The sequence below is a fragment of the Stenella coeruleoalba genome (assembly GCF_951394435.1).
Source record: "Stenella coeruleoalba genome assembly, chromosome: 14".
Lineage (NCBI taxonomy): Eukaryota > Metazoa > Chordata > Mammalia > Artiodactyla > Delphinidae > Stenella > Stenella coeruleoalba.
The window spans coordinates 8815226-8843103 of NC_137160.1; the positions used below are offsets into that span (position 1 = coordinate 8815226).

The 27878-nt window shown below is 33.9% G+C and overlaps 1 protein-coding gene across 1 annotated transcript in view; it reads right to left on the reverse strand.

Annotated features, from left to right (window-relative positions):
• Positions 1-27584, reverse strand: part of CCDC102B (coiled-coil domain containing 102B) — a gene marked incomplete at its 5' end in the record, with an annotated part of 223675 nt that extends 196091 nt beyond the window's left edge. The window contains 2 exon segments of the mRNA XM_079943339.1: positions 27512-27555; positions 27558-27584. Coding sequence (XP_079799465.1) covers positions 27512-27555; positions 27558-27584 — 71 coding nt within the window.
• Between the last annotated feature and the right edge of the window lie 294 nt (positions 27585-27878).

Genomic DNA, 27878 nt, shown 5'->3' on the forward strand with positions numbered 1-27878 from the left:
TTTATATGTAATCCTATTTTTGCTGTTTGATTTCTTTCTTGTTTTCCAATGCTCCAAGATTCCTTCTTTTATCATTTCCATTTTGCTTGAAGAACTTCCATAGCCAATCTTTAAGGGTAAGTCTGCTAATGACAACATCTTTTAGTTTTCTCTCGTCTGATTTATTTCCCTTTCATTCCTAAAGGAAATTTCACTAGGTAAAATTTGTGCTTGATACTGATTTTCTTTCAACTTGTAGCTTCCATGACTTGTAGCTTCCTTGTAGCTTCCATGACTTCAGGTAAAAAATACAATCGAATTGGTGTTCCAAGTGTTGACATTTTGTATTAAGAATTCAGCACTGGTTATTTAGCAACATAAATGTTATGGCATATAAAAATCTTTCATTTTAACTCATTTAAAAATATCAAATATAGATAGTAGTTATATAACAATTAATGTGATTAATCAGGTGTTAATAAATGCCAATAAAAAGCAAGACTATGGCTATGACTTCAAGCCACAAAACTGTGTTTTGTTCTATGGTTTCCTTAACCTATGGATAATTGGATAAAATGATTTTTAAACAGTCAGTTCAAAATGTTTTCTTTCAATGCACATGAATAATATTTTTATTATTATCATTGTAAAAAGAAAGTGTAGTAAGCACATTTCTAAAATGTCCCCCCAGTTATTCCCACCGTTTGATAGTCATAACCTTGTGTAATTCCCTCCCACTCACTGGGGCCTAGTTCTAATTACATGATTCTAATTAATATAATATTGCAAAAGTGATGAGATGTCACTTCTGAAATTAGGTTATGAAAGGACACCACCTCTGTCTTACGAGCACTCTGCCTATCACCCCCTCTCTTGGTCATTCTGATGAAGCCAAGAGCCATGTCATAAGCTTTCCTGCGGAGAGGCTCACATGGCAAGGAACTGAGGGTCAACCCTGGTCAACAATTTATGAGAAATTAAATCCTGCCTACAACAATTTGAGGGAGCTTGGAAGCATATCCACCCCAAGATGGAGCTAAAGACCACTGTAGCCGAGGCAGACACTTTAACTAAAGCCCTTTGAGGGACTCAGAGACAGGACCCAACTGAGCCATACCTGATTCCTAACCCACAGAAACTATGAGACAATAAATGCTGTTTTAAGTCACTACATTGTGGTATAATTTGTTATACAGCAACACAGAAAGACAATCCATGACCATTAAATCCCTTCCTCAAATTATCATTTATCATGGCCATCCATCATAATTTAGTCTAAGCTCACACAAAAGTGAAAGTACTTAAGAAATAAAATTTTAAAAATTACCAATTAAAGTCAGTATCAATACAAAAGTTAAATGATATAAAATGAGGGAAAAGGAAGCAGTAAAAATCAATCCAAATGCCAATCACAGGATTAAGAGAAAATAAATTTTATGGTGTTTCTTCAGATAATGTTAAAATGTAAAGGGTTCACGGCACTACAGATATATTGTATTCAAGGGAATAAATGTAATAAATATTACCTTATTTAAATTAGATATCTTGACATTAGGCAAAACTGGCTGGTCTTTTTGAGAGCCATCACAATAAGAGACAGCTACCCATGTCATTAATTTACAGAAAAACATCATGAAGCCAATTCAAAAAATGAAGAAAACCATCACAAACCAAGCAAATGACATATGTCATCAGAGCGACCACAACAAATCAACAAAATTACCTCTTATTGCTTCGCCTATTGTACTTATATTGCAATTCAAATACCTTAGAGTATTTGAGCAGCTTCAGTTTATTAATCACTGTTCTAAAGTTTTGATGTTAGTTTGATAGCACAGAAAAGTTTCTTTACACATTACTGTGAAATAGTTAAAAGACTGCAGTCGCCACACAAGCAAAACCTGAATTGTCCAAAAAATCCATTTTTAGTCTCTGTTGATATTTGGGAAATCAAAAACCATAAAGGAAAAATATTTTGGATTTCAATTAGTATATTTTGGCTCTTTGAAGAGGTAATAATAACAGGAAATATAAACTGACATTCAACAATGCCTTTAACAACTTAAAATTAGAAAATGAGGACAGTGTACAATTCACTTTCCTAAAATGTTTCTCAAGAGCACATGACAGTCTACAATTACAGAAGACTTGAAGCTGCTCTAGCACATTTAATTCAATGCATATGATTTTCCTCTCTAGAGATAAGTGAAAATGGGCATGCTCATTTTTACATTTTAATATTCTGATAAATTAATTTATTGAAAAGTATTTTTTACAATTGACAGTAAGATATTGATTTGCTTTTGGAAAAATGAAGAATGCCTACTAGTTGTTTAGAATTTTTCTTTCCCATTTTTGAATGTGAAATACAACCATACGAGAAAAGCTTTCTATTGAAACAGCATTTTTTTAAAGTTCAGTAGTGATAATTTTGAACACATAAGGTGGCATTAAAATCATGAAGTTTTGTAATTTCATCAGTCAAGTTTGATTTGAGGATAATTCGTTTTTTAAATGCTTATCAACTAACATATTTTATAACATTTATCTTTAGATAAGCATAATTTCTGCAAATCAAATTATAGATAAACTGAACTGTATGCCATCTTAAATTGAAATTTGGAGACAGAGAAAAAGAGAGAAAAAGCAAGAGAAACTGTCAAGCAACTTCCTAAGCATTTCACATATATTAACCTTTTTACTTCTCACCATAACCAAGAGGCATATCTGATTGTACTTCTGTCTTTATGCCTCTCTATTTTCTATTTGTTCTGAGTCTATGTGTGAGTGTGTGAGAGTATATGTATGTATGATAGACAAATAGATTCTTCAATTCAGCAAAAGTATATCCCACATTTTCATTATTGTAAATTGTTTTTACAAGGTGTAATTTCACAGAGCCTCTGGCCTAACAGAAAAGATTTTAAAATATTTATAATTCTACCTTAGTCTGGCTATTCTGTATTATTCAAACCATGACTTGTACACATTTCAATATTTTCATTTCTCTGAGTATATTTTTTCCAATAATATCGACTTTAGGAATGTGATCAAAAATCATTTGCTAAAAATTTGCTATTTCAAACTAAAGTACCAATTTGACATGTTAAACATTTATCCTTTTGCATCTGTAAAATCTGTTTTAAACAATAAAAAATTCCATCATTGGAAAACTTCACAGCAGTTTTTGCGATATTTAGAATGGCCTCCAATTTCATAGTTTTACAAGTTTCTCAGTTAAAGTGATATTTAACGTAACATATTTAGTAAAACCTCTATACTCACTATGTCCAAAAAGAAGAACTTAAATTTAAAACTCTTTGACAGTTGTCTCCTAAGGGAATTTTGAAATTATTTTTGGATACCTTCTTTTATTCTTACCTGTAACTACATTAGTGTCTATATTCTTACTCAAAATGGTATATGGTTTTTAAATTTAAAATAGCTTTTTAAATTTATTAATTAAATACTACTGATTTTTTCCCTAGAAAATACAAAAAGACTTTGAAACATATTGTGTACATTATCCTGCTGCCTGTATTTGGCATGTTTTCATATTACACTTCCCACACAGAACAACACTTAGCATTTTTCATTATTGAGAAGAATTTTGAGGAAGCAAGGTTTGTTTTCTCTCTAGGGTATTCAAGTGTTGTATTTGAGTTCAGTAGAAGAGTTAGGAAAGTGATTATAATAGTGTACTCCAACAACAGTGAACATAAATATTATATTTATAAAACTAATGAATAAAAAATTTTATAAAATAAAACATCTTGGAAAATGCAGACTTAAATATATTTGCGAACAAGTGAAAATAAGAAAAACTACTATACTGAATTTAAGACAAGCAGCAAGTATTTATTTTAATCGTTGCTATTAAAGGCCCAATGAGGCTTGTTTATTGCCTGTAGTCTTTCTTTTTTGACTTAAACATGTAGTTTTTGTGCCAGATTCTCATTTAGTGCAAAAGCCATCAATTTGATTATGGAAACTCCTTTAGGTTGGGAAATTCTCTACAGAACACAGAAAAATGAGCCACATTGGATAGTCAGTTATTCTCATTTACAGAATTCTAGACATATGAATTAGATGTCAGTTCAAATGAGACAAATGAAATTAATTGATCTATTTCTGACTATTGGCTTCCTCAGGAAGCTTCCGTAATCATGACTCAGATCAGGTCCCCCTGCCATGATGTCTGAACACTGATACTCTTCAGTGCTCAACAGAGCTGTGGTCCACGTTTTAAAATTATTTGACCACTCTCTATCTCCCCCACTGACTAAGCTGTGAGTTCAGCGTGGGTAAGGACCATGTTTGTTTTTGCTCACCATTCTATCCCCAGGGGCTAGCATAATGCCTGAGTTAGAATGGACATTAAGTAAATATGTACTATATGAATGAATGAATGAGACATATTTAAAAGAAAAGAGTCTCTAAAATCCAGCAACGATTATTTATGAAGAATTTATAAAGAAAATATTTTCACACCAGGAAATGGTACTAATTTTTCACAAACTTTTCCAGATAAAAGAAAATAAGTGAACACATCCCAATTCATTTTATGAGGTCAAAACAGCCTTGATACTAAGACCTGATAAGAAATTTATGACAAATATCTCCCACTAAAAACGTGAACAGAAATGTTAGCAAGAAAAATCTGGTGGTTAAAAAGAGTAATATAAAACAAAGGAGTTGAATATATTCCAGGAATATGAAATTGATTGAGCATTTGATTATCAATCATTGCAATTTACATAATAAACCATATTAACAAAATAAACAAGAAAAATCTCAATAGATAAATAAGGTGAATTTGAAAAAATTGAGCATGAGTTTACCATTTGTTTAAAATTGACAAACTAAAAATAAAAGGAAAAACATGTGATATGATAACAGCTATCTGCAGAAAACCTAAAGCAATAATCCTTAGTGGTGAATTATTGAAAGCTTTCCCCCACAAGTCATAAATAAGAAAGGGGCACCTTCTAAAACTAATACTGGTCAGTATTATACAAGAGGAGAGGTCTTAACAAGTGAAAAGGAAATTAAATTAAATAGGGATAGAAAGGAAGAAATGAAACTGTCATTTTCCTACAGTATGATTGTGTAAGTAGAAAATTCAAATCAATCCACAAACTATAAGAACTAATAAGTGAAGTTAGTAAGGTTACTGGATGTAAAGTCAACATACACAATCGTGTATTTCTCTGTTCTAGAAACTAATACTTACATAACAAATAACAAATGTTAAAAACCAATACTATTTTGTAATAGCATGAAATACATCAAAATAGTTAGGGATATAACAGAAGATGGGAAAACTTGTGTTCTATAAACTACAATATGTAACTGGGAGAAACTAAAGACTAAATAAATGGAGGAATATATCATGTTTGTGAATTGGAAGGCTCAAAATTGTAAAGATGGCACATTTATACAAATTGACCTGTAGATTCTGTGTAATTCCAGTCAAAAACCTCAGAAGGTTTATTTTGTGGAAATTGAAAAGTTGATTCTAACATTCATTTGGAAATACCAAGAGTCAAAAATAGCCAAGAAAATGTTAAAGGAGAACAAACTTAGAGGAATTATATGACTGGATATTAAAATAATATAAAGCTACAGTAATTAAGACAACGAGGTATTAGCAGGAGGAAAGACAGACTAATGGAAGAGAAGAGAGTCCAAAAACAGACCCATATCCCTGTGGTGCCTGATTTATAACAGTTCAGTATGGAAACTTTTTTTCCTTTTTTTCAAAAAAAAAGGTGCCAACTCAGCCATATAGCCACCTGGAACTAATTGCTACATCACAACAAATAAAAGACCACTTCCAATAGAGCACTGACCTATAAGTTTAAGAGAAAACAATAAAGCTCTAAAAGTTACCTAAGAAAAATCTCTCACTACCTTACAGTAAGCAAAGATTTCCAATCAGGACAGCAAACCTTGACTGTAAAGTAAATATTTATAAATAGAACTTAATTAAAACTAAGAATTTCTATTCAAACAAGGATATTGTCAACAGAATGAAAATGCAAACAATTGCTTTGGAGAAGGTATTAGCTGTATGTATTCTCCCTTGAGGATTTATATCTAGACTGTAAAAAGAATTTTACAAATTCCAAGAAAAAAGTTACATGATATTTTAAATTTTATTTTAATTAAATTTAAATTTCATTATTTTTTAGCCATGCCATGAGGCTTGCAGGATCTCAGTTCCCTGACCAGGGACTGAACCTGGGCCACAGCAGTGAAAGCCCGGAATCCTAACCACTAGGCCACCAGGGAACTCAACATGATTTTTTTTAAATATGCTAGAAATTTTAAAATGTACTTCAAGAAAGATGATATTCACATAGTTAGTAAACACGTGGAATGTTCTTACATCATTAGTTATCAAGGAAATGCAACTTAAAGCCACAATGTAAAACCACTATCCATAAAAATTATCATACATTATTCCTAATAGCTCAAAAGTGAACTTGTCTATTGTCCGTAAACTAAAAATGCATACATAAATTTTGCTATAGTCATGTGATAGAATGCTATGTAGCAATAAAAATGGATGCACTGGTGCTAGAAAGAGAGACATATCACAAATGGTAACTGAAAGAAGCTGGTACAAAATGATACGTTCTGAATGATCCCATTTATAATAAATTCAAAAAGAGGCAAAGCTACTACCATGACAGAGGTCAGGATAGTGTTTACTTTTGGATAGAGTGGGAATGACAGGGAGCAGGCATGAGGGAAGCTTCTAGAATGCATACAAGGTTCACTATTTATTCGAGCTGGATGGTGGCTACACAGGTGTGTCCTTTTTAAAAATTCATTGAGGGGCTTATGCTTACAGTTTGCTCGCTTCACATGAAGCCATCAAGGTTGAACCCCACCATTTAGATAATCAGAAAGAAGCCAGTAGCCAGGTGCTGTCTTTACTACATCTACCCAGAGTTCTAGCCGTCAAGAAGCAGCTTTCAGACTAGGCAGCAGAAGAGACATGATAAAGAGAATATTAACATCACAACATAGTAATGTGAGCTCTCAAGGGAGTACCAAGCACAGGGACAGCATAGGAGAGAGCAAATGTCACTCTGCTTGGTGGCTGAGGAAGAAGTATTATGGTGTGAGTAAGAAATTTTCAGTCCCACGGGGGGACCTGATAACATGGACCAGTCCATGTGGCTCACAGTCCCTGGCAAACTGTAGCTCAATCAGCTCTGTTTGAAAGAAGATTGTGTTCCATGAAAAGACAACACAACATCTTGCTTGAGCTCAGTGGTTCCCAATTAGCTGTAGTGAAACACAGTGGTTTAGTATGGAGATTTAAATGGGCATAAAATACAAAAATGTCCAGTAAAGTCACTGTGTTTAGTTCCAATAAAATGCTTGATGAAATTTGTACCTACAGAATATAATTAAGATGAAAGCTTGTTTTGTTTCTCTAATCATGTCTCTTTAATACAAGGGAACAGACCATAATGCACTAGCTGATTCATGGTTTAGTTATCTAACTACTCAGATTAAGTTCTCCAGATGTTTCCTTGTCTTATGAAACTAAGTCTCATTAAAACAATCATGTTCAGATTATCGGAATTTCATTATCAAATATACTTCTCTTAATGGAAATAAAGCCATGATTCTCAGCAAACACATGGTTTGGAAAGCCCTTAACAAGTCTCATGACAGAGTAGTCAATTGGCCTGTTTGCCCCTACACACACACACACACACACACACACACACACACACACACACACACGCACGCATGAGCCCCTATGATCATTTGCTTTATAACATCTCCCCAGTTATCTTTCTTGCATTTTCAAAATGTTTAAATTGAAAACCAACAGAATTCTCTGGGCCTGCTTCAAAATAATGAGAATTAAGAACACAAAGATAATTGGACTTGAGGGAAAAAGAAAAAAACAAACTCAACCACTTCTTCCAACTTCTTTGAACATATTTCCATTTTCAAACATTTGGGACACATAAAAACAGAATCAAGATCATTATTTTGCTATTCAAATGCTAAAATCAAAGTGGAAAATGTGAAAAAGAAAGTAACTGATATTTTGGAAGAAGACTAAATTCAAACGTCAAGTTCCACTTACTCATCTTGTTTATGACAGCCAGATCTACTTTTAAATTTCTAACAATCTTTGGCAGCATAAAAAATCTGACCTCAGAGTCCCATGTCTCCCAGAGCTGTTGCATAAAATCTAGAAAACAAACCCATATTCAAATTTCTTTCATACTTTAAGATTATCTGTACTGTTACAAGTCAAAAGAATTTTCAGACAAATATAAGCCAATTAAGCATTTCATAAAAGTAATAATAAATTGAAACAGAAAGTAGAAAAACACATGTAACATTTTATAACAGCAGATTGTCCCTACTAGCAAAATAAATTGAAGGTAACAGATTTTTTTTTTTTTTTTTTTTTGTAAACAGCAAAGCAGCAAGTGTTCTGATTACCCTGGGAACTGTTCTGGCTTGAATACAACTCAGCCTTTCTCCTTCCACGATGTAAAACAACAGAGGAGTCAAGCACATCTTTTAATCATAACAGAAGTTAACGTGAATACAAAAACATTTTCTTTTCATTTTGTTATACGTTAAAGTCAGACAAACCCTCTTTTTCCTATTTCCTACTGCTTTTAGCCATTATTCCTGATTCTAAAATAACTATTGGCTCTCAAAGAAAATTTCTGCAATTTCTTTTGTTACTCTAAAAAGTGAGAAGAAAATAGAAAGGTATAGTGAAAAGGGACTTGATTTAACTTCCAACCAGGTGTTAAAATTTTGGAGAAGTTAATTTTTCTCAGATTCAGTTTTAACAATAAACCTGGAGTGATAATACCTTATCAGTTTGCTGTGAGAAAGTAATGCTATCATATATATATAAATCTAGGCACAGCGTAGACATTCAATAAGTGGTAGCTATTATTTTATGATTCTTTTTTACTACATAAAATTTCCTTTCTGTACATCATGAATTTGTGGCTGAAATTAAAATACATGATGTAAAACCTATGTTCACACGTTTCTAATCACTAGTACCAAAACTTCAGTGAAGCTAGGGGATAGGGATAGCTAGGGGATATTATCCCCTAACTGAGAATCAGCTCTTTCAACTCTCTCTTTTCTATTCCTCCTTTGGGCAATAAAATATCTGCTAAAATGAAATCAAGGGAAATGAGATTATTAAAATTTAGAAAGCAAAGCACTTAAAGATCAAATAAGGAACAAGGTATGGCATGTAAACAATCCCACTTCCAACTTATCTAAAGCTATGGGAACAATGAAATGATAAATTGAAGTAAATAACTCAAACTGATTTTTCCTTGGTTCCTGCCCAAATAGGATGGACATTTCACAGAGACCGTAGAAACAGAGGAGAGGCTACCCTAGCCCTGTCATCAGCTCTTAGCTTATACTATAAGAGGTACACAGTCTAGATAAAAAGACAGGTCTTGTGCCTATAAAAAGATGTCGGAGCAGAAACTGTTAGAAAACGAAGACAGAGTTCAATTTGTTCTTGTGTGTAATTGTGGTGAAGGCTGGCTAATAATGAGAATGATGGATCTACACTATGTTTCCTTGTCAGTCAATTCCTCCTTTTTCCGTGGCCCCATGCTCTGGTTAATTACTTTATTCTGGATTTATGATACCACAGAATAATTTCAATATATCTGTTTCTACTATCGTCTATGAGCTTGCATCTTATTTATTCTTGTCCTGCAGTGACTAGAACACAGAACACACTCAATTAATTAATCCAGAGGGGACAAAAACTACCATTCAATTAGAAAAGAGTTTACAACTGCCAAAATGCATATGCATGCAATACTGTTTATGTATGTCCATTGTGCCATAACAAATTAATCTTATTTCATTAATCTGGAATCCTCAGGCTTGTTGGAAATGAACAGTATATTTGGCGTGTGTGTGTGTATTTATGTGGAAATGGAAAGTGTGAATTTTGCTGTTTCAAAGAGGTTAGGGAAAACTCTTTATTTTCCTTATTCTGTAGAAGATTAACTCTGGCTTTCCTCCATTATTTTTCATATTAATAAAAGTCACCAATATGCTTTGAGTTGTGTAAATCCCAAATTTAGACTTCCCTTACTATTCATTCTTCATCATCCCCTGTATCCAATCAATTGCCAAATCCTGCTCATTTTACTTCCTAAGAAGTTTGTAATCTGTGTTCCCTTTTCTCCATCCCAGAGAAGATGTACTTAATCCAAGTACAGTTGTCTCACTCTTAGATTACTAAAACTGATTTCCAACTGTTCTCCCTTTCACCAGTCTTCACCACTCGATAACTGGAGAGAGATTTTTCTATTTTTCATTTGATTATTTCATCTTTGCTGAAATTCTTTCAATTGCTTTCCTATTATTTTTTTTTATTGAAGTATAGTTGATTTGCAATGTTGTGTTACTGCTTTCCCATTATCTTTAGGATTAAGTTCAAAATCCTTATTACAGCTGCACCAGTCTTACCCACTGGCCTCCTTTCTATTCCTTGCCTTTTCAGCATTTCCAAGTTTCCTCTGCTTGGATACCTAGATATTTCACTTCTCATTCTAGCCAAGCTTTTAGTCTTGGATTATCAAAATAACTTCCTCTGGTGTCAATACTCTATTCCTATATGTTAATTCTTCAGGAAGAATACTTTTTCTATGAGAAATGCAGAAGTTCTAGTTTGAACTAAAATATGCATGTTTCATATTTTTATATAGAAAAAAACAGAAAATTATGCATGGATTATGCATAATTTTTGCTTTATTTTTGCTTTTATGCATTTCCCAAATATTCTGTAACAAACAAAAAAAAATAGAAAATGCTTGAATTTTCATTACACTCTTAATTTTTTCTTCCTTTTTATATTTTACTCCTTCTGATTTATTCAAAACATCAATCTATTCAATTAATACTCAACATCTGAAAGACATAAGTTAGATTCTACAGATATGTAATGCTAACCTATAGAGAAACTATTTCAATTCCTTATTATGTTTTTAAAAAGCTTTTCTATTATCTTAACCACCACATGAAAGTTGTTTTCTGATGCTTTACAACTTCTATAGTTCAGTGATCACATATAGCCATAATTTCTAAATGATTATAAAGCTCAGTGAACTCAAAAGGAAAAATTTTTCTGAAATAAATGCTTTGGTTAACATTTAAATTTTTGTCACAGCATACATTTAAAAATATAATGCTTTTCATAAAGTAGAATAAAGACTATTTGACATGTTAATGTAATGTGGATTTTGAATCTATTTTAAATGAAATTATTCAAATATATTGTCCCATTAAAATACTGAAATTTCCTAATGGAAATATGAAAAGCTTATTTTCCTTTTTGTAAACATCTACCATGACTTAAGCTTTTGCAATCTCCTTTATTTTCAACACTAGAGTGTTTAACAATAAAAGATTAAGCACTCATCATGTGAAGATGAAAATCTAACACTATAAGTATATTTTTGACTATCCCTCATGAGAATTTCACTTCATTCAGTGTCAGTAGGAGAATCATATTTACTTCCAAAGTGGAAAATTTAAAAGGTACCTATATTTGGTGACTAAATCATTTACCCATTTACGTGAATATGCTCAGTTCATCAAAGTCAAACTCAGTCTAATATTTGTCTCTTCCAGATTCAGATATTCATTATCTAATTCAGCTTCTCTCCCTACGTGTGAAAGTCAGATTGCTGTCCTTCATGCTTCATGAAATCCCAAGATCATCACCTATCATCTCTCCTAAAAGCCTTCTACCTTTCAATCACTTAATCACCTAGGCTATCTTTTCCAAAATTCCCCCTTTCTTAAAGTTTGCACTGTATCAACACAAAAAGAAAACTGTTTTCTTGAATGTTTCCATGGGGCACTATATGGTTTTATACTTAGTCTTCCTAATTAGGAAAATTCTTCAAAAAACGTCTCTCTAAAAATCACTAAATTTATAAACACCCATAGAGTAACCTGCACTCAGAAAGCACCCAAAATTAATACAGACTAAAACACGCTAACACTAGAGATTTTATTTTCTAGGTTAAGGCAGATTGGGGTAAATTCCTCCTTAATTTTGTTCCTAATGACGTTGTAGAATTGCAAAAACAAACAAAAAACTTTGGGCTTTTTTGCTGTCACATTTTCATTTTAGTTAGATAGAAGCCATACGTGTGATGCATAACCATGTCTGGACAGGGCTTCACCTCCTGCTGAGTACGTTGATGCAAATGGCTGTTCATTTATGAAAGTTCTTCACTGAAGTTTACAAATAAGTTCCTTGGTTTAAAAAAAAATAGGTAGGCAGAAGGCAGATAGATAAGAATCTAAATCATCTGAAAAACACTGATCACTACCTGTTTCCAAATTTTTGGTCCTATTAGGGTTTTGTTTGTTTGTTTGCCTTTGTTCAAGCCAACGTCTCTTGTACATGATGTGCCCTGTTCCAAGATGAACACTTTCCCATGGCTCTAAATTAGACTGGAAAATTCGTACACAAACTAAAATACACATAATTAAAAACAAGTAGTGGTAAGGATATAGTGTTAAAAGATAAATTGAGGCATATTAAAAATGTTATTTCAGCAACAATCGACTCCAATCCGATAGTGCTAAAGCAGAAGAGTCCACTGACAGGGGCTGAGGAGAGACTTTTATAAAGAAAAGGTGGAAACAAAGGAAGGAAATTATTGATTAGCTATAACTTAATCCCAAATTGGCTGTTTGCGATTAGCTGTCCTTAGGTTTCAACTTAGTAACCTTGAGGTGTTAATGGACTTAGATTTTGTTTTGCTTCCACAGGCCCACCATGACATTAGAACCCCTCCGTCTAACAGGCTCCCTGTTTAATTAATTTAACAATAGTACTTTTAAGATTTTTAAAGTACCTATACTTATTTCCATTTGTCTTTACTTTTATCTTCATTCAGTTTAGGGTTTTGAAATGATTTCTGCAACTCATGTGAAGCAAAGGCAAAATGAGACACACAAACAAGTAAATGCATGTAAAACAATACATTTTGATGATCGTTTTACTAAAAACATACACATGCCTATACAATAATGTCTACTTATTTCTGCATGTTGCTAGTGTAGAATAAGGGTAAATATTTTTTAGCTTTTGAGCCTTGAATATTCATATGCATTCATTCAACTAATATTGTTTAATTTTTGCCAACTGCCAGGCACGTTGTTCCAGGAGTTGAAGGTGCATCAGTAAATAAATAGATTTAAATGTCCATCCTGATGGAGCTTACATTCTGATTACTTGTGAAATACGACTCACAGATATTCAAGCCAAATTCAAGGATATTTTTTTTCTCCAAAGATTCACTCATAGCATCTGATCTAGATGTGTTCACATTTTTAAATATAACAAAAATGAGGTTATGAACCAAACAAAGCAAATTACTTTGAACATGTTGAAAGAACTGTAAATAATAGAATTGCATAAACTACAACACAGAGTAACCCAATTTTCGGGGTTTAATCACATATTACTGATTAATCTCCCAAATATAAATATTTACAGATGTTCAGTTCTTCTTTCTTTATGGAAAATGAAGAAACTCTGGGCAGAGAACGAACTGAACTTTCAAAAGTTCTCGAAATATTTTAAACAGGAAACCAGCTGCAATACCCACCCACGGCAATATGTTCAAGGTGCAGAACTGCAGGAGTTCAGTGAAGCCCTTGGCAACTCCAAATTACTACAAGTCAGATTTAGTTCTCGAATTATATGCCCGTGTGGATATGATTACAGAGGACGCTGAGAAAATAAAATTATTAGTGACTATGGACCTACCCAAGTTTCACAATTATGTTTTTTCCTTAAAACACGTGATTAATCTATTTTGAAATCACAAGGCTACCTACCTCTGAATAGAAATAGCATAAGTTTCAGAGGGTATATTGTTCCTCTTATGAATGAATGGAAAAAATATAAAAGGAACATGTGAAATTGATTTTGTCTATAATTAAAACTATGCATTTATAGTACTATATTTATTTATAGTATTACAAGGATGTTAAACCAATTGTTTTTTCTTGCTAAGGAGCATTTTAACTCTCAGAAAAACTGAAATAAAATAATATAGAAAAAGCAAAGGAGAACAATGAAATTATTCGAAACTGGACATTCTTATATTATGTAACAAAAGGAGAAATATTAATATATATTTCATTACAAATTATCAGAACAGCAGCTAATAACATGTTGATGTTTAGACGAAACGTTGACTTCTTATCTCAGTCACTGGCACTAGATTTATAGCCTATTGATTTATGGACTCTTTTGAGATAAAAATAATATCAATCAAATGTTTTGTTCTAATTCTTTACATTTTAATTAATATAAAAAAGTAATCCATTTTCAGATATATCATTGGGAGGAAAATACCTTACCCTAGAAAAACAAATATGGTGATTGTGCAATACTTAAGCTACGTCTTATAATAATATATTCAAAATCTTGATTTCACTGGGAAAATTTCATTTGAAAGAAAAGACATGAAATATTTAAAGATGTAAATGTTAGATTTTGATTTGAAAATCAGTTACTTTATGTGCTAGCAAAACTTCTTCCCTGGCTTTACTTTCTCCCTTTTAGCCAAAATGTATTAGTAATTTGTTTAGACATAGAGTCTCTCAACTTCTCCAATCATCTTTCTAAAAGCTGATGTTTCTGGTTTTTGTCCTTTGGCATAAAAATAGACAACACTAAAGAAAAAAGCAATTTAACTGTAAAACAGAGTTCTTAACACAATTGTTAATTGATCTGGAATCAGTTTTCATGCATTTATTTTTATTGTAGGCATAGTTGTTTTTTTTTATTTCTTTACTAAAGACAAGTAAGGAATTGCATTAAAAATGTCAAAATAACAGGAAGTTAATAGCCAGTGTTTATATTTCTCAACAGATCTGGCTTTCCAGTCTCTAACATAGAAAATGTAAGACATGTGCAAGGGAAGAGCTGAAACCAGATTAAACTCAGACATTTTTTTAAACTTGCTTTGTTTATATTCACCCTCTCAATCATATAAATATTTTTCAACTCTTTCCTAAGTAATCCCAATAATGCCACAATTTTAAATCTTCCTCAAAAACTCTATTTTTACTTTTTTTCTCTCTCTGCTCTCCCAGATTTGTATCTTTCATTTAATTCATAAAAAGAAGAAGAAGAAAAAAAAAACTAAGAAATGTGTGGATTCCTAGAAACTGGGTTTCGTTGTTTTCATCATTGCCTGCTTTTCACACCAATTAGGTTTTCTTAAATTATAGCAAGGAAAGAACATACTAACACCAGTTATTTCCACGGGTCATGATATGTCACATACTTCTCAGTATCAGTATAACAAAAATATATCAATATAACAGCATCAGAATGGTATACTGAAACCCAGAGAATACTGGGTTCAGAATCAGAAAACCTGGGATAAATCTGTTTCTTGAGAAGGTCACTCAAACACGTATCTTCACTTACAACACAGAGATAAATATAATTACTAACCATGATCTATGGTTGCTGTGAGAATACTTTGTAATTGTTTATATTCTGGGGCCTGTCCTACATGGCAGTCATTAGCCAGATGGAGCTGGAAATGAGGGTAGTCTGATCTGAGATGTACTGTATATGTAAATTAGGCACAGTATAGAAAACAAAAATGTAAAATATCTCATTCATAATTTTATATTGATTATATTTTAGAATGATATTTTTAATATATTGAGAAGTAAAATATACTATTAAAATTAATTTCATGTTTATTTTTTAACTTTTTTTTTAACAACTTTATTGGAGTATAATTGCTTTATAATGTTGTGTTAGCTTCTGCTGTATAACAAAGTGAATCAGTTACACATATACATATATCCTCAAATCTCCTACCTCTTGCATCTCCCTTCCTCCCACCCTCCCTATCCCACCCTTCTAGGTGTTCACAAAGCGCCGAGCTGATCTCCCTGTGCTATGCAATATTTTAACTTTTTAATGTAACTTTAAATTGTGTATGTTGTTTGAACAATATTCCTATTGGACATCTCTACTCTAGCATATCTAAACAAAATTAAGGGGGTTTATTTTTCATAGAGGATTGTACAGAAATAGAAAATTATGCTTTGATTTTTAAAAAATATGTTCCGTGCATTTTGGCAATATTTTTGTCTCTATCTTACAGAGGCTTTCAATCTATACTGCAAGTTAACATGGTTACTAATAACAGTATTTACAAATATATGCTTGGAAAGTGCATTCTATTGATAGTGGAAATACAGACAAAAGAAGTAATGCCTGTTATTTAAATGCAAATAAACAGGACATTTTCGTTCTCTGCCACATGGTCACATAATGCAGAAGAGGTGACGCTGCACTAGTTGTACAAGAGTACAACTGACATCATTCAAAACAACGGATATATGTCTGGTCAACATTCTCATCTAGGCTTTAAGAAAGCCCATTAAAATATATTGGAAGCTGTTTAGACAGCTTGGGTTTTTAGACAAAAATGATTCTTTGTTTTTAATTGATCAGTAAAACATATTTTAATGTAACAGCATTTCTTCATAACAATACAAAAATGTTTCTTATATTTAAAAATACATGTAATTGGGCTTCCCTGGTGGCGCAGTGGTTGAGAGTCCACCTGCCGATGCAGGGGACACGGGTTCGTGCCCCGGTCCAGGAAGATCCCACATGCCGCAGAGCGGCTGGACCCGTGAGCCATGGCCTCTGGGCCTGCGCGTCCGGAGCCTGTGCTCCGCAACGGGAGAGGCCACAACAGTGAGAGGTCCGCTTACCGCAAAAAAAAAGAAAAAAAAAATACATGTAATTGTAAAAATATTGGTTGTGTTATAAACTTAAGCCCAAGAACACTAAATAACATTATTAATAAACATTATTTTTATCTAAATTATTGGCAAAATAATAAACCTCTAGAAAGATTATGGGATTACAATTTGTTAGATGTGGAAAATTCTGTCTAGATCTTATCCCTGCCTGAAGATTGTTCTCTAATACAGTCTGTAAGACCAATCAAAACATCATAAAAAATAGCAAGAAGGTAAATGGATAAATTCACAAACAAAAATTTAGAGTCTCAGTATGGGATGGGTATTAAAATTACTGTCTACCTGTGAATATTTATGTTTCTACCATAATAAAATCTAACTATCTATATATACATACACACACACACACACACACACACACATATACATATATATATATCATTATGCTTTCCCATATATTTTTATGAGGCAAGTATTCCACATTTAAGTAAATTTAAAAATATTTATTAATAAAAAATAAAGCTTATCTAGTAAAACCAATTGTGTTAATTGATTAGGTAGTAGGGGAATGAAATATATTTTCAGGGACAAAAACTTCATTTATTATCCAACGTATTTTCATATATATTATCCTTACAATATTCTCATCTCTCAGTTCCTATTAATTCCAATAATTTTACCTCACCCACCCACTGGCTGGTTATATACCCTAGATGCCATTACCAACTTAGCATTTCTTTCCCATTTCAATGTCAAGCACCTTTCTGATTTCCTTCTCCTATATTTCCCATAACTCTCTTCTTTGACCCAACTTGGACGTCCTATAAATTGATTCTATTGCCTTCTATTTCTCATCTACTTCACATCAACGTTGCCCTCCCTATTCTGTGCTCCATTATTAGCAAATTACCTTTGGCTAGAATGGCATTCTCTCCACCTTACTTGCCTAGAAAACTAATTCTGGTTAATTCCAACTACCTGCCTGGTCCATAGATGCACCTCAGCACCTGATCATACTTGGCGAAAACACATCCCTTGTCATCTGGTCTCACTTCAACTTCTTGACTTGAACATCAAGCCAGCCCTTAGTGCTACCAAGCCAACTCGATCAATTCACTCTCCCATTCTCTTGAACAATGCCACACATTTTCTGTCTTCAAACTTCCCATGTCTTTCTCAACTCTTCCATCTCTCTTGATGAACCTGTTTTTTCTATTTCACTAAGAAAAGAAAAGTTATCAAAGACAACCACTATACTCTGGTTCTACCACAGCTATCAGTCTCATTAATACCATTATACTCTGCTTGGAGGGGTCATTCAGGTCCTTAAGCCCAAACTTCCCATTTGTATGCTCCATCTAATCACTTCTAACACACTCAAGGATGTGCGTCCCCTGAAAACAGTCCCCTCTCTCCTACTAAATCAGTTTATACTTCTCTTCTAGATCATTCCCATCAGGCAATGGGCAGAGGCTGTAATGCCGTCAACCTTACAAAAAAATCATCTTGATCCCCATCCAGGGGCCATCCGATTTCTCTGGAATTTTTTGAAACAAAAATCTTTAAAAGACATTTTCACTCATCCAATTCTCTCCTGAACCCACTGTGTTAATATTCAAGCCTAGATCTCTACAAAAACAATGACTTCTACATTGCTAAATCTAATTAATGTTTAATTCCAGGCTTGAAATTCCTGTCTTACTTGACCAATTAGTAGTATTTCTATAACTGGCCATTCCATCTTTCCAGATCACTCATTTACTTGGCTTCTAGAAGACCCCTTCTCATGGTTCTTCTCTACCTTGCTGGTGGCTGCTTCTTATTCTGCTTCAGTGGGTCTGTCTCACCGCACACCTCTGAGGTGGAAGTGCTCCAGGGCTGAGTCTTCGCACCTCTTCTCTTCCCCAGTGGTAATATGTCTAGCTGAATGCATCCAGTCCTTTGCCTTCAAAACCACCTATTTCCTGATGTTTACCAAAATCATTTCTCCATTCTGAGATCTTCTTTTAGTTCTTGACTCATGAATCCAGCTGACATCTCCACTTCAATATGTAACTGGTATCTCAAATTTCACATGTCCAAAACCAAATTCTTAAACACCAGCTCCCAATCTAAACTACTCCTCCCACTGGCCTCCTTCTGTCAACAAACAGATATTTTATTATTCCAGTTTCTCAGATCAAGCCAAAAGATCATCTGTTGTTTTTTTTTTTTAAAAGATCATCTTTGATTCCTCCTTTTTTCACACTGCACATCATCGTAGTTGGAAAATTCTGTATTTCCATAATCTCAGCAACTTTGTTTCTAGTATCTATTTCAAACTGCTTTATCTCTTGCCTGGACTGTTGTATTTTTCCCAGTCTCTCTAACTTTTCCCTACTCCAGTGTATTCTCCACAACAGCTGGAGTGATCCTTTTAAAACTTAACTTAGGATCAAAACACTTAAATCACTTCCCATCAGGCTCACAATAAAAAAAGAAGTTATTGCTGCGGCCTGTGAGGGTCTCATGATCTGGGTACAGGCTACTTCTCCAAACTATTCTCCAGGATCTGAGATTTCTGGACCTGAGATTCATACCATTATGGGGTGAGGAGGCCTTTTTTTTATGTAAAAGATTATCTTGAAATTTAGTTGGATTAGTTTCACGGTACACCTGCCTCTGCTTTGCTTACTTTCTGCAGCTGCTGGCCTTCCGGCCATTCCTTCAAAAGACAATACTCTCCTGACTAGAGACTTTACTGTTTTATTTTTTTTTTTTTTGTGGTACGCGGGCCTCTCACTGTTGTGGCCTCTCCCGTTGCGGAGCACAGGCTCCGGACATGCAGGCTCAGTGGCCATGGCTCACGGGCCCAGCCGCTCCATGGCACGTGGGATCCTCCTGGACGGGGGCACGAACCCGTGTCCCCTGCATCGGCAGGCGGACTCTCAACCACTGCGCCACCAGGGAAGCCCGACTTTAGTGTTTTTTAATCTGCCTATAACTTTTCCTCCTAAGATTCCTTATGGTAGATTTCTTTCATTCACCCTGACGGAGGGCAGTTCTCAGATTATGTCAAAAGGACACACATTCTCCATTCCCTCTTAGCCTGCCTCTTCTTTCATCAAGAACTTATCATTACTTAATATACAATTATAGAATTTGTGGATTCTATTGCTTCACTAGCTAAAATTTACACTTGATGAAAGCAGGGGATTTTTAGTTTAGTTTGCATTTCTATTTCTATTGCTAGAACAAGGTCGGAAACACAGTAGATATTCACCACTAAGAGAATAAACCTGCAAGAAAAGAGAATGGTTTAAAACTATTCTTTTTTTTCCCCAAAAGACAAGTATTACAAGTTTTACTAAATAAATCAGACTCCCCTAAAGAAGATGACCTTGGAAAACTGGATGCTGATAGACTCTTATAATTAATATAGAAAAAGTTTTCAGTGAGGTTAACTTCCATTTTAATCATGACCAGGAACTTAATTCTTTGAATTATCTGAAATATATATATATATATATATATATATATATATATATATATTACAGTGAATATCTTTAGCTACAAAAGACAAATGTTTATACATAGTCAGCCACAAATACTTTTGAAATAGTGTGGAAAGTAGGTGAGGGACTTGAGAGAAAAAGGCATGTGTACCCTTTCCAAAAAATAAGAGAATCAAGGGGTTTCACAGGACTGAGAAGTTGGGAGAGGGAGTTTGCCTCTTGCATTATTTATACTTCTGATATTGTTTCTGATAAACATCTAGGTTACTAGAATATGTCGTTTTCATTAATTTATATAGAAAAAATACTCAATAACCACTTACAGCCACAGAGTAGATATAGACAAGTGAATATATTAATATAAGACCTAGGAGTCGAGCTTTGGTGTCAGCTAAGCTTAGGCCCTGACTTCTGTGAGAAGCCCACTTCTAAGAGAGCGGACCTGCTTATGGCTCGGTGAGTACTGGAGTCTTTCCCATCAATCTGCACTAGTAGGTCAAATTTATTGCAGTCCCACATCCAAAGTTCAGAAACCAGCATGTAGATTCATACAGCATCAACATTTTTACAGTCCATTTATTATCATAATTGTCACAATCAATGTTTTCAATCCACACAGTCATAAGTTTTATAACTTAAGCTCTGTCATGATAAGAAGAACAGAGAAACCTGGGCAGCATCAGAGAATGGGATGAGAGCAGCTCTAAGTTGTCTGGCTTTGGTCCGACTCAGTCCTGCCGTAGGTAAACCTACAGGAGATTCTGAACTAAAAATGGAATGAGGCACACCTGAGTCCTTACACAACCCCTGCAATTACTCGAGCTCCTACCTAGGAAAGGCTTACAGATAGAAATTTCCAGAACTACATTAAACTCCAGGGATTGCCTGGCACTTCTACCTCCCCCTCCCTCCTTTGCTACAAAGTGTCACCATTCCACTGAGCACTTATAATTTGTGAGTTATGTTTTCACCTCATTCAGATGATGAGTAAACAGAAGAAAGGAATCTATGAATATATGAATAATAAGGCCATTTGATCTTTGGCAGCCATCATAAATTCAACTTTTGACATAATGCCTTCATAATCCTAAATTCACTAAGGGAGGAAATGAAAGACTCTATGAAAAACCCTCAGAACTCTTTCCGTAAAAACTAGTCTAAAGTTGCTTCAGGCTCTTCTTCATTTAAATATTGTCACTTTACCTCATGTTACATTTCTAACCAGTTCCTGCAACTTAGAAACATATGTTCATGAGTCAGTGACTGAAAGACTCACTTCTATTTTTTTTAACCTTAAATTCCGCAAACTAAAAGCAAGCATTGGGTTAAAATACGATTTGTAAGTTCTGCAATGAGCATGTTTCCTACCCAATACTAAGGATATTTCTGTCTTCAGCTTCCAAAAAAATGCTTCTATCAGAATTTTAACATCAAATATCTTTATATCTTTGTTACACATAACAGCAATTCTTGGCAAATACCATTGACTATAAATCACCAAGATAATACTTAAACATATAATAAGATTAATAATCCTCTGCACAGCTATTGATTTCAATGAAATGGCCCTGTGCCCAACCCATCTTCTCTTTGATGGGCTGATTTTCTCCAATAAAATACCTATCCAGTTTTCCTTTTTATAACCAAAGTCTCAATTCACACTTGATCACAGCTGAACATCTATAATTGGTGATGGCACTGAGGACTGGGGCATACAAAATTCCCTCTTTGGAAAACCATCTTGGAATTCAGCCTAGACATATTTAATTAAAATAAAATGTCATAGAGTCAGTGACCAAAGCATTTGAAACAACAAATGTACTTATTCTTTTAGTAATGATAATTTTAAAAGGATGAATCTTTACATTTCAACTATCTTTATCTGTTTGGATGCTTGGCAAAAGGTATTGCTCCAATACAGCCTACTTAAGTGACAGCAAGCTTCTAAAATAGTACATAGTTCATTTCTAAAATGATATCATATACTATACATAGAGAATCCTAAAGATGCTACCAGAAAATTACTAGAGCTAATCAATGAATTTGGTAAAGTAGCAGGATACAAAATTAATGCACAGAAATCTCTGGCATTCTTATAAACTAATGAGGAAAAATCTGAGAGTGAAATTAAGAAAACACTCCCATTTACCACTGCTGCAACAAAAAGAATAAAACATCTAGGAATAAACCTACCTAAGGAGACAAAAGACCTGTATGGAGAAAATTATAAGACACTGATGAAAGAAATTAAAGATCATTCAAATAGATGGAGAGATATACCATGTCCTTGGATTGGAAGAATCAACACTGTGAAAATGACTCTACTACGCAAAGCAACCTACAGATTCAATGCAGTCCCTATCAAACTACCACTGGCATTTTTCACAGAACTAGAACAAAAAATTTCACAATTTGTATGGAATCACAAAAGACCCCGAATCAAAAGACCCCGAATCACAAAAGACCCCGAATCACAAAAGACCCCGAATCACAAAAGACCCCGAATGTATGGAATCACAAAAGACCCCGAATCACAAAAGACCCCAAAGCAATCTTGAGAAAGAAAAACGGAGCTGGAGGAATCAGGCTCCCTGACTTCAGACTATACTAGAAAGCTACAGTACTGAAGACAGTATGGTACTGACACAAAAACAGAAATATAGATCAATGGAACAGGAGAGAAAGCCCAGAGATAAACCCACGCACATATGGTCACCTTATCTTTGATAAAGGAGGCAGGAATATACAGTGGAGAAAGGACAGCCTCTTCAATAAGTGGTGCTGGGAAAACTGGACAGGTACATGTAAAAGTATGAGATTAGAACACTCCCTAACACCATACACAAAAATAAACTCAAAATGGATTAAAGACCTAAATGTAAGGCCACACATTATCAAACTCTTAGAGGAAAACATAGGCAGAACACTCTATGACATAAATCACAGCAAGATCCTTTTTGACCCACCTCCTAGAGAAATGGAAATAAAAACAAAAATAAACAAACGGGACCTAATGAAACTTCAAAGCTTTTGCACAGCAAAGGAAACCATAAACAAGACCAAAAGACAACCCTCAGAATGGGAGAAAATATTTGCAAATGAAGCAACTGACAAAGGATTAATCTCCAAAATTTACAAGCAGCTCATGCAGCTCAATGACAAAAAAACAAACAATCCAATCCAAAAATGGACAGAAGACCTAAACAGACATTTCTCCAAAGAAGATATACAGATTGCCAACAAACACATGAAAGAATGCTCAACATCATTAATCAGTAAAGAAATGCAAATCAAAACTACAATGAGATATCATCTCACACCGGTCAGAATGGCAATCATCAAAAAATCTAGAAACAATAAATGCTGGAGAGGGTGTGGAGAAAAGGGAACAATCTTGCACTGATGGTGGGAATGTAAACTGATACAGCCACTATAGAGAACAGTATTGAAGTTCCTTAAAAAACTACAAATAGAACTACCATATGACCCAGCAATCCCACTATTGGGCATATACCCTGAGAAAACCATAACTGAAAAAGAGGCATGTACCAGAATGTTCACTGCAGCTCTGTTTACAGTAGCCAGGACATGGAAGCAACCTAAGTGTCCATCAACAGATGGATGGATAAAGAAGATGTGGCACATATATACAATGGAATATTACTCAGCCATAAAAAGAAATGAAATTGAGTTATTTGTAGTGAGGTGGATGGACCTAGAGTCTGTCATACAGAGTGAAATAAGTCAGAAAGAGAAAAACAAATACCGTATGCTAACACATATATATGGAATCTAAAAAAAAAAAAAATGGTTATGAAGAACCTAGGGGCAAGACGGGAATAAAGACACAGACCTACTAGAGAATGGATTTGAGGATATGGGGAGGGGGAAGGGTAAGCTGGGACAAAGTGAGAGAGTGGCATGGACATATATACACTACCAAATGTCAAATAGATAGCTAGTGGGAAGCAGCCGCATAACACAGGGAGATCAGCTCAGCTCGGTGCTTTTTGACCACCTAGAGGGGTGGGATAGGGAGGGTGGGAGACACAAGAGGGAAGAGATATGGGGATATATGTATATGTATAGCTGATTCAGTTTGTTATAAAGCAGAAACTAACACACCATTGTAAAGCAATGATACTCCAATAAAAATGCTAAAAGATAAAATGATATCATAGAAATTATACATATTATTCAAAACTCATTATTATAACATAAGGTGCTTTTCTAATTTTATTTCGTTAAAAACATTGAAAAATAGAAGAGAAGAAAATGAATGCTATTGCAGAGATTAGTCTTATTCTATTTAGAGGAAAAGCAAAATAATACATTTAAGGTTTGGATATTTGAACAGGAAAGTGTTGATAAATAGGTTCTATTCTTTTTACTATACATACACTGTTCTCAAAATTATCTATTAGCAACATAAATTTTAAATTTATGTTTAAATTTTAAATTTTCTTCACCCATTGAAATAAAACTTATAGGATAATTCTTTTTGGTAATAATTGCATCTCTCCATAATTTTAAGAAGGTGTGGTCACTAGGCATTCATTCATATCATGAATCAAAAAGAAACAAAGGAATGTCAGCATAATCCCAATATCATTTCCAGTCATTTCACATATTTCATTTGTGAATCAGTAACATTAGATGAAAATCAGAGATGAAATTTCCTTTGAGAAATCAAAATATATCTTCTCTGAATATGACTATAACATTCAAGAAAATAAAAGAGAGAGGAAAGCATAAGAGATGAATATGAGAACAGCATATTACAGAATTTAAATGTAAAACCTGCTTATTTTCAGGATCAATTTCTTCTTTCTATTCCCAATGCCAAGAGTGGACCACCTGAGAGGACTGTGATTGGCTGGGTTTACACATGCTGGAATTGATCTGCCTGTGTCTCACCGCCCCTCCCTGAGTTCTGTTACCCCAATGCCCATTCCAAACCATCCTGCTAATAACTCCAGCCAGATTCACATCCCTAAAATACCAGTGCAGCACAGTGGAATAGCTCTGGAGCCAGAAAGACATTGTCTGGAATCCTGGCTCCACTTACTATATTTGTGGCTTTAAAGAAATCATTTAACATTTTTGAACATCAGATTTTTTCACATGTAAAATAAAGATAATATGTAAAATAAAGTTCATTTGATCACACAGCTATCAAAATTGTAGATAGGTATGTAAGTTACCTTGAACACAGAAGAAACACAATCATGTGTTGAAAGTATGCCAATGATGAAAACGAAGAAGATAATGGTTAAGAAGAATAAGATGATGAAGAAGAAGGAGGAAGCAGAGGATGAGAAGAAGAAATACTCCATGTCTTCAGAAATTTGCAATTGTCCCCACTGTATAATATATAATATATAATATATAATCTGTGTGAATTTTAAGATGCTCCACAACTCCATCCTGCTCTAGCTATTGAGCACAATGTCTACTACTCACAAGGTGTATTTTTTTCTGCTCCAGTGAGGGGAATCACTCATCCCTATCCTACCTGGCTGTATATTAATTTATGCCTCAAAACCCTTTGCTCCAACTACTTCTGAACAGAAGTCTTTTTGCTTTTCAACAGCTATCCAAGTTCCACTGATTTTTTAAGTCTCAGCTCAGGCAGCCAGACTTTTCTTTCAAGGCTTCTCTAAAATCTTGCTAAAAAGGGAATTTTGAAGGTTTTGGCATTATGGCAGAATTCAATTGACCTTGCAATACAAGTACAGGAGATATGATGCTTCTTCAAATAGAAGTGGCCTGAGATCATTTTCAGTCGTAAAGAATTACTGCCATTATATGTGTGGCTCTAATAATTAGATGAAACCCTCATAAATTTCAAGGCTACACCCATAGTGAGGCACCAAGAAGCTAGGTCCCAATGATCAAGTAAATACTGAATCCAATGAAAACATATGAACAGTGCAAGAGAGACCACTAAATGATGTTATTTCACAAGAAAACTATTTTTTTAAAGTTTTAGGAGAAAATACAATTCATATTAAACATTTTTCTAAATATTCAAAGACATTGATATTTTAAATCAATATTGCAAAATCACACAAAACATACAAATATTGTATCACTAACTTGTCAAGATTCCTTTCTAATCTAATGCTTATGTAAAAATATGGAGAAAAGTCCGAATTAAAGACTAATTTATATGTCTTTAAATATCTGACAATATTTAAAGGATATTTAACAATATTTAAAGGATATTTTAAAGGATATGACAATAGGATATTTGACAATAAAATGATTAACAAAATATTTAATCAAAAGTTGTAACAATACCCTATCCCACAAAAATATTAGCAAAAGTGCATTCAGATGATTTTAGAAAAAAGGAAAACTAGTGTTTATTTAAATGAGAATATCAAGAAATATCATTGTGTATTTCAGTGCCATGTTACTTACATGTTTATAATTGTATTTTTAAAAGAATATCTCCTTTATATTTCTATTTAACAGATTTACCCATTTAACATTTATTTTATAATTTATCTTTGCAGGAAACATAAGCAAATACTTCCCAACGGTTTTCAGAGATCCTTTTTCCTTAGTTCTGTAATTACTTTCTCTAAACACACATTTCCTTTTATTATGGTCAGGATTTTATTATTATATTCTATGTCTCTTCTCCTCCACACTACCCAGGTAGTTTATATAAAGAAATCAATATTAATGCTAAGTTTGAAGTATACTTTTCTGCTAACAGTGACAGGAATTTATCATGAGGACCAGCAAAATGAAAATAACTCTAAATGGATGAGGCATAAATATAAGGATCTGCATAATAATTCTACTTTATTTTTACTCTAAGAATATAGATTACTTCAAACACATTGACTAACTCATATTCATTTGGAACTACAAAACAAGGTTTTATTATCAACATAATATATTACTGTCTAAATTTAGAGCTGAAAATCTTACCTGAGTTTTGTTAGTACACCGTTATTTTTTACAAAACAGGAAATGTATGACAAGCTGTCAGGATAAAGAATACCAATGTGGAAAATGGAAGAGAGAGGGAAGAAATCAAGTCCACTTGAAGAAGAAACACTGAATCCCTCTGTTTCCCAGACCTACAGTAGTTCTGCATCTTATAAGCAACTGTCTTTTCTTTGCTCTGAGAATAACACATGCTCTGCCCCAGCAGGAAAATATAAAAATTAAATAGAAAACCACAAGGTTATTAAGCATCTTACCCTCTGGGCTTGCTGGGCTGCTCTAGCGGCTCAGTGTTACAGACACATATGTAAACAGCAGAATTTCCGGCATCCTTTTCTCATCTGTATAGCTCTGGGGTCTTGGCCAACAGGATTATTTCCAGCATTACGGCCACTCCACACTAACTCAAAAAAGATTCCCATTGGTTGTGAAGTTTTATCAAAACCAATACCACAACACTCTCTGTGGATCACAAGTGAGCTATCCAAAATGAAATCATTTTAATGTTCCCTAACTCAGTATCGTTATCCAATACTTTCTACACAACCTATTTGAACCGTACTGTAAGTGAAAAAGGGAGAAACATCCACCCCTTCATCCACCAGTGTGTTTAATAACAATCTG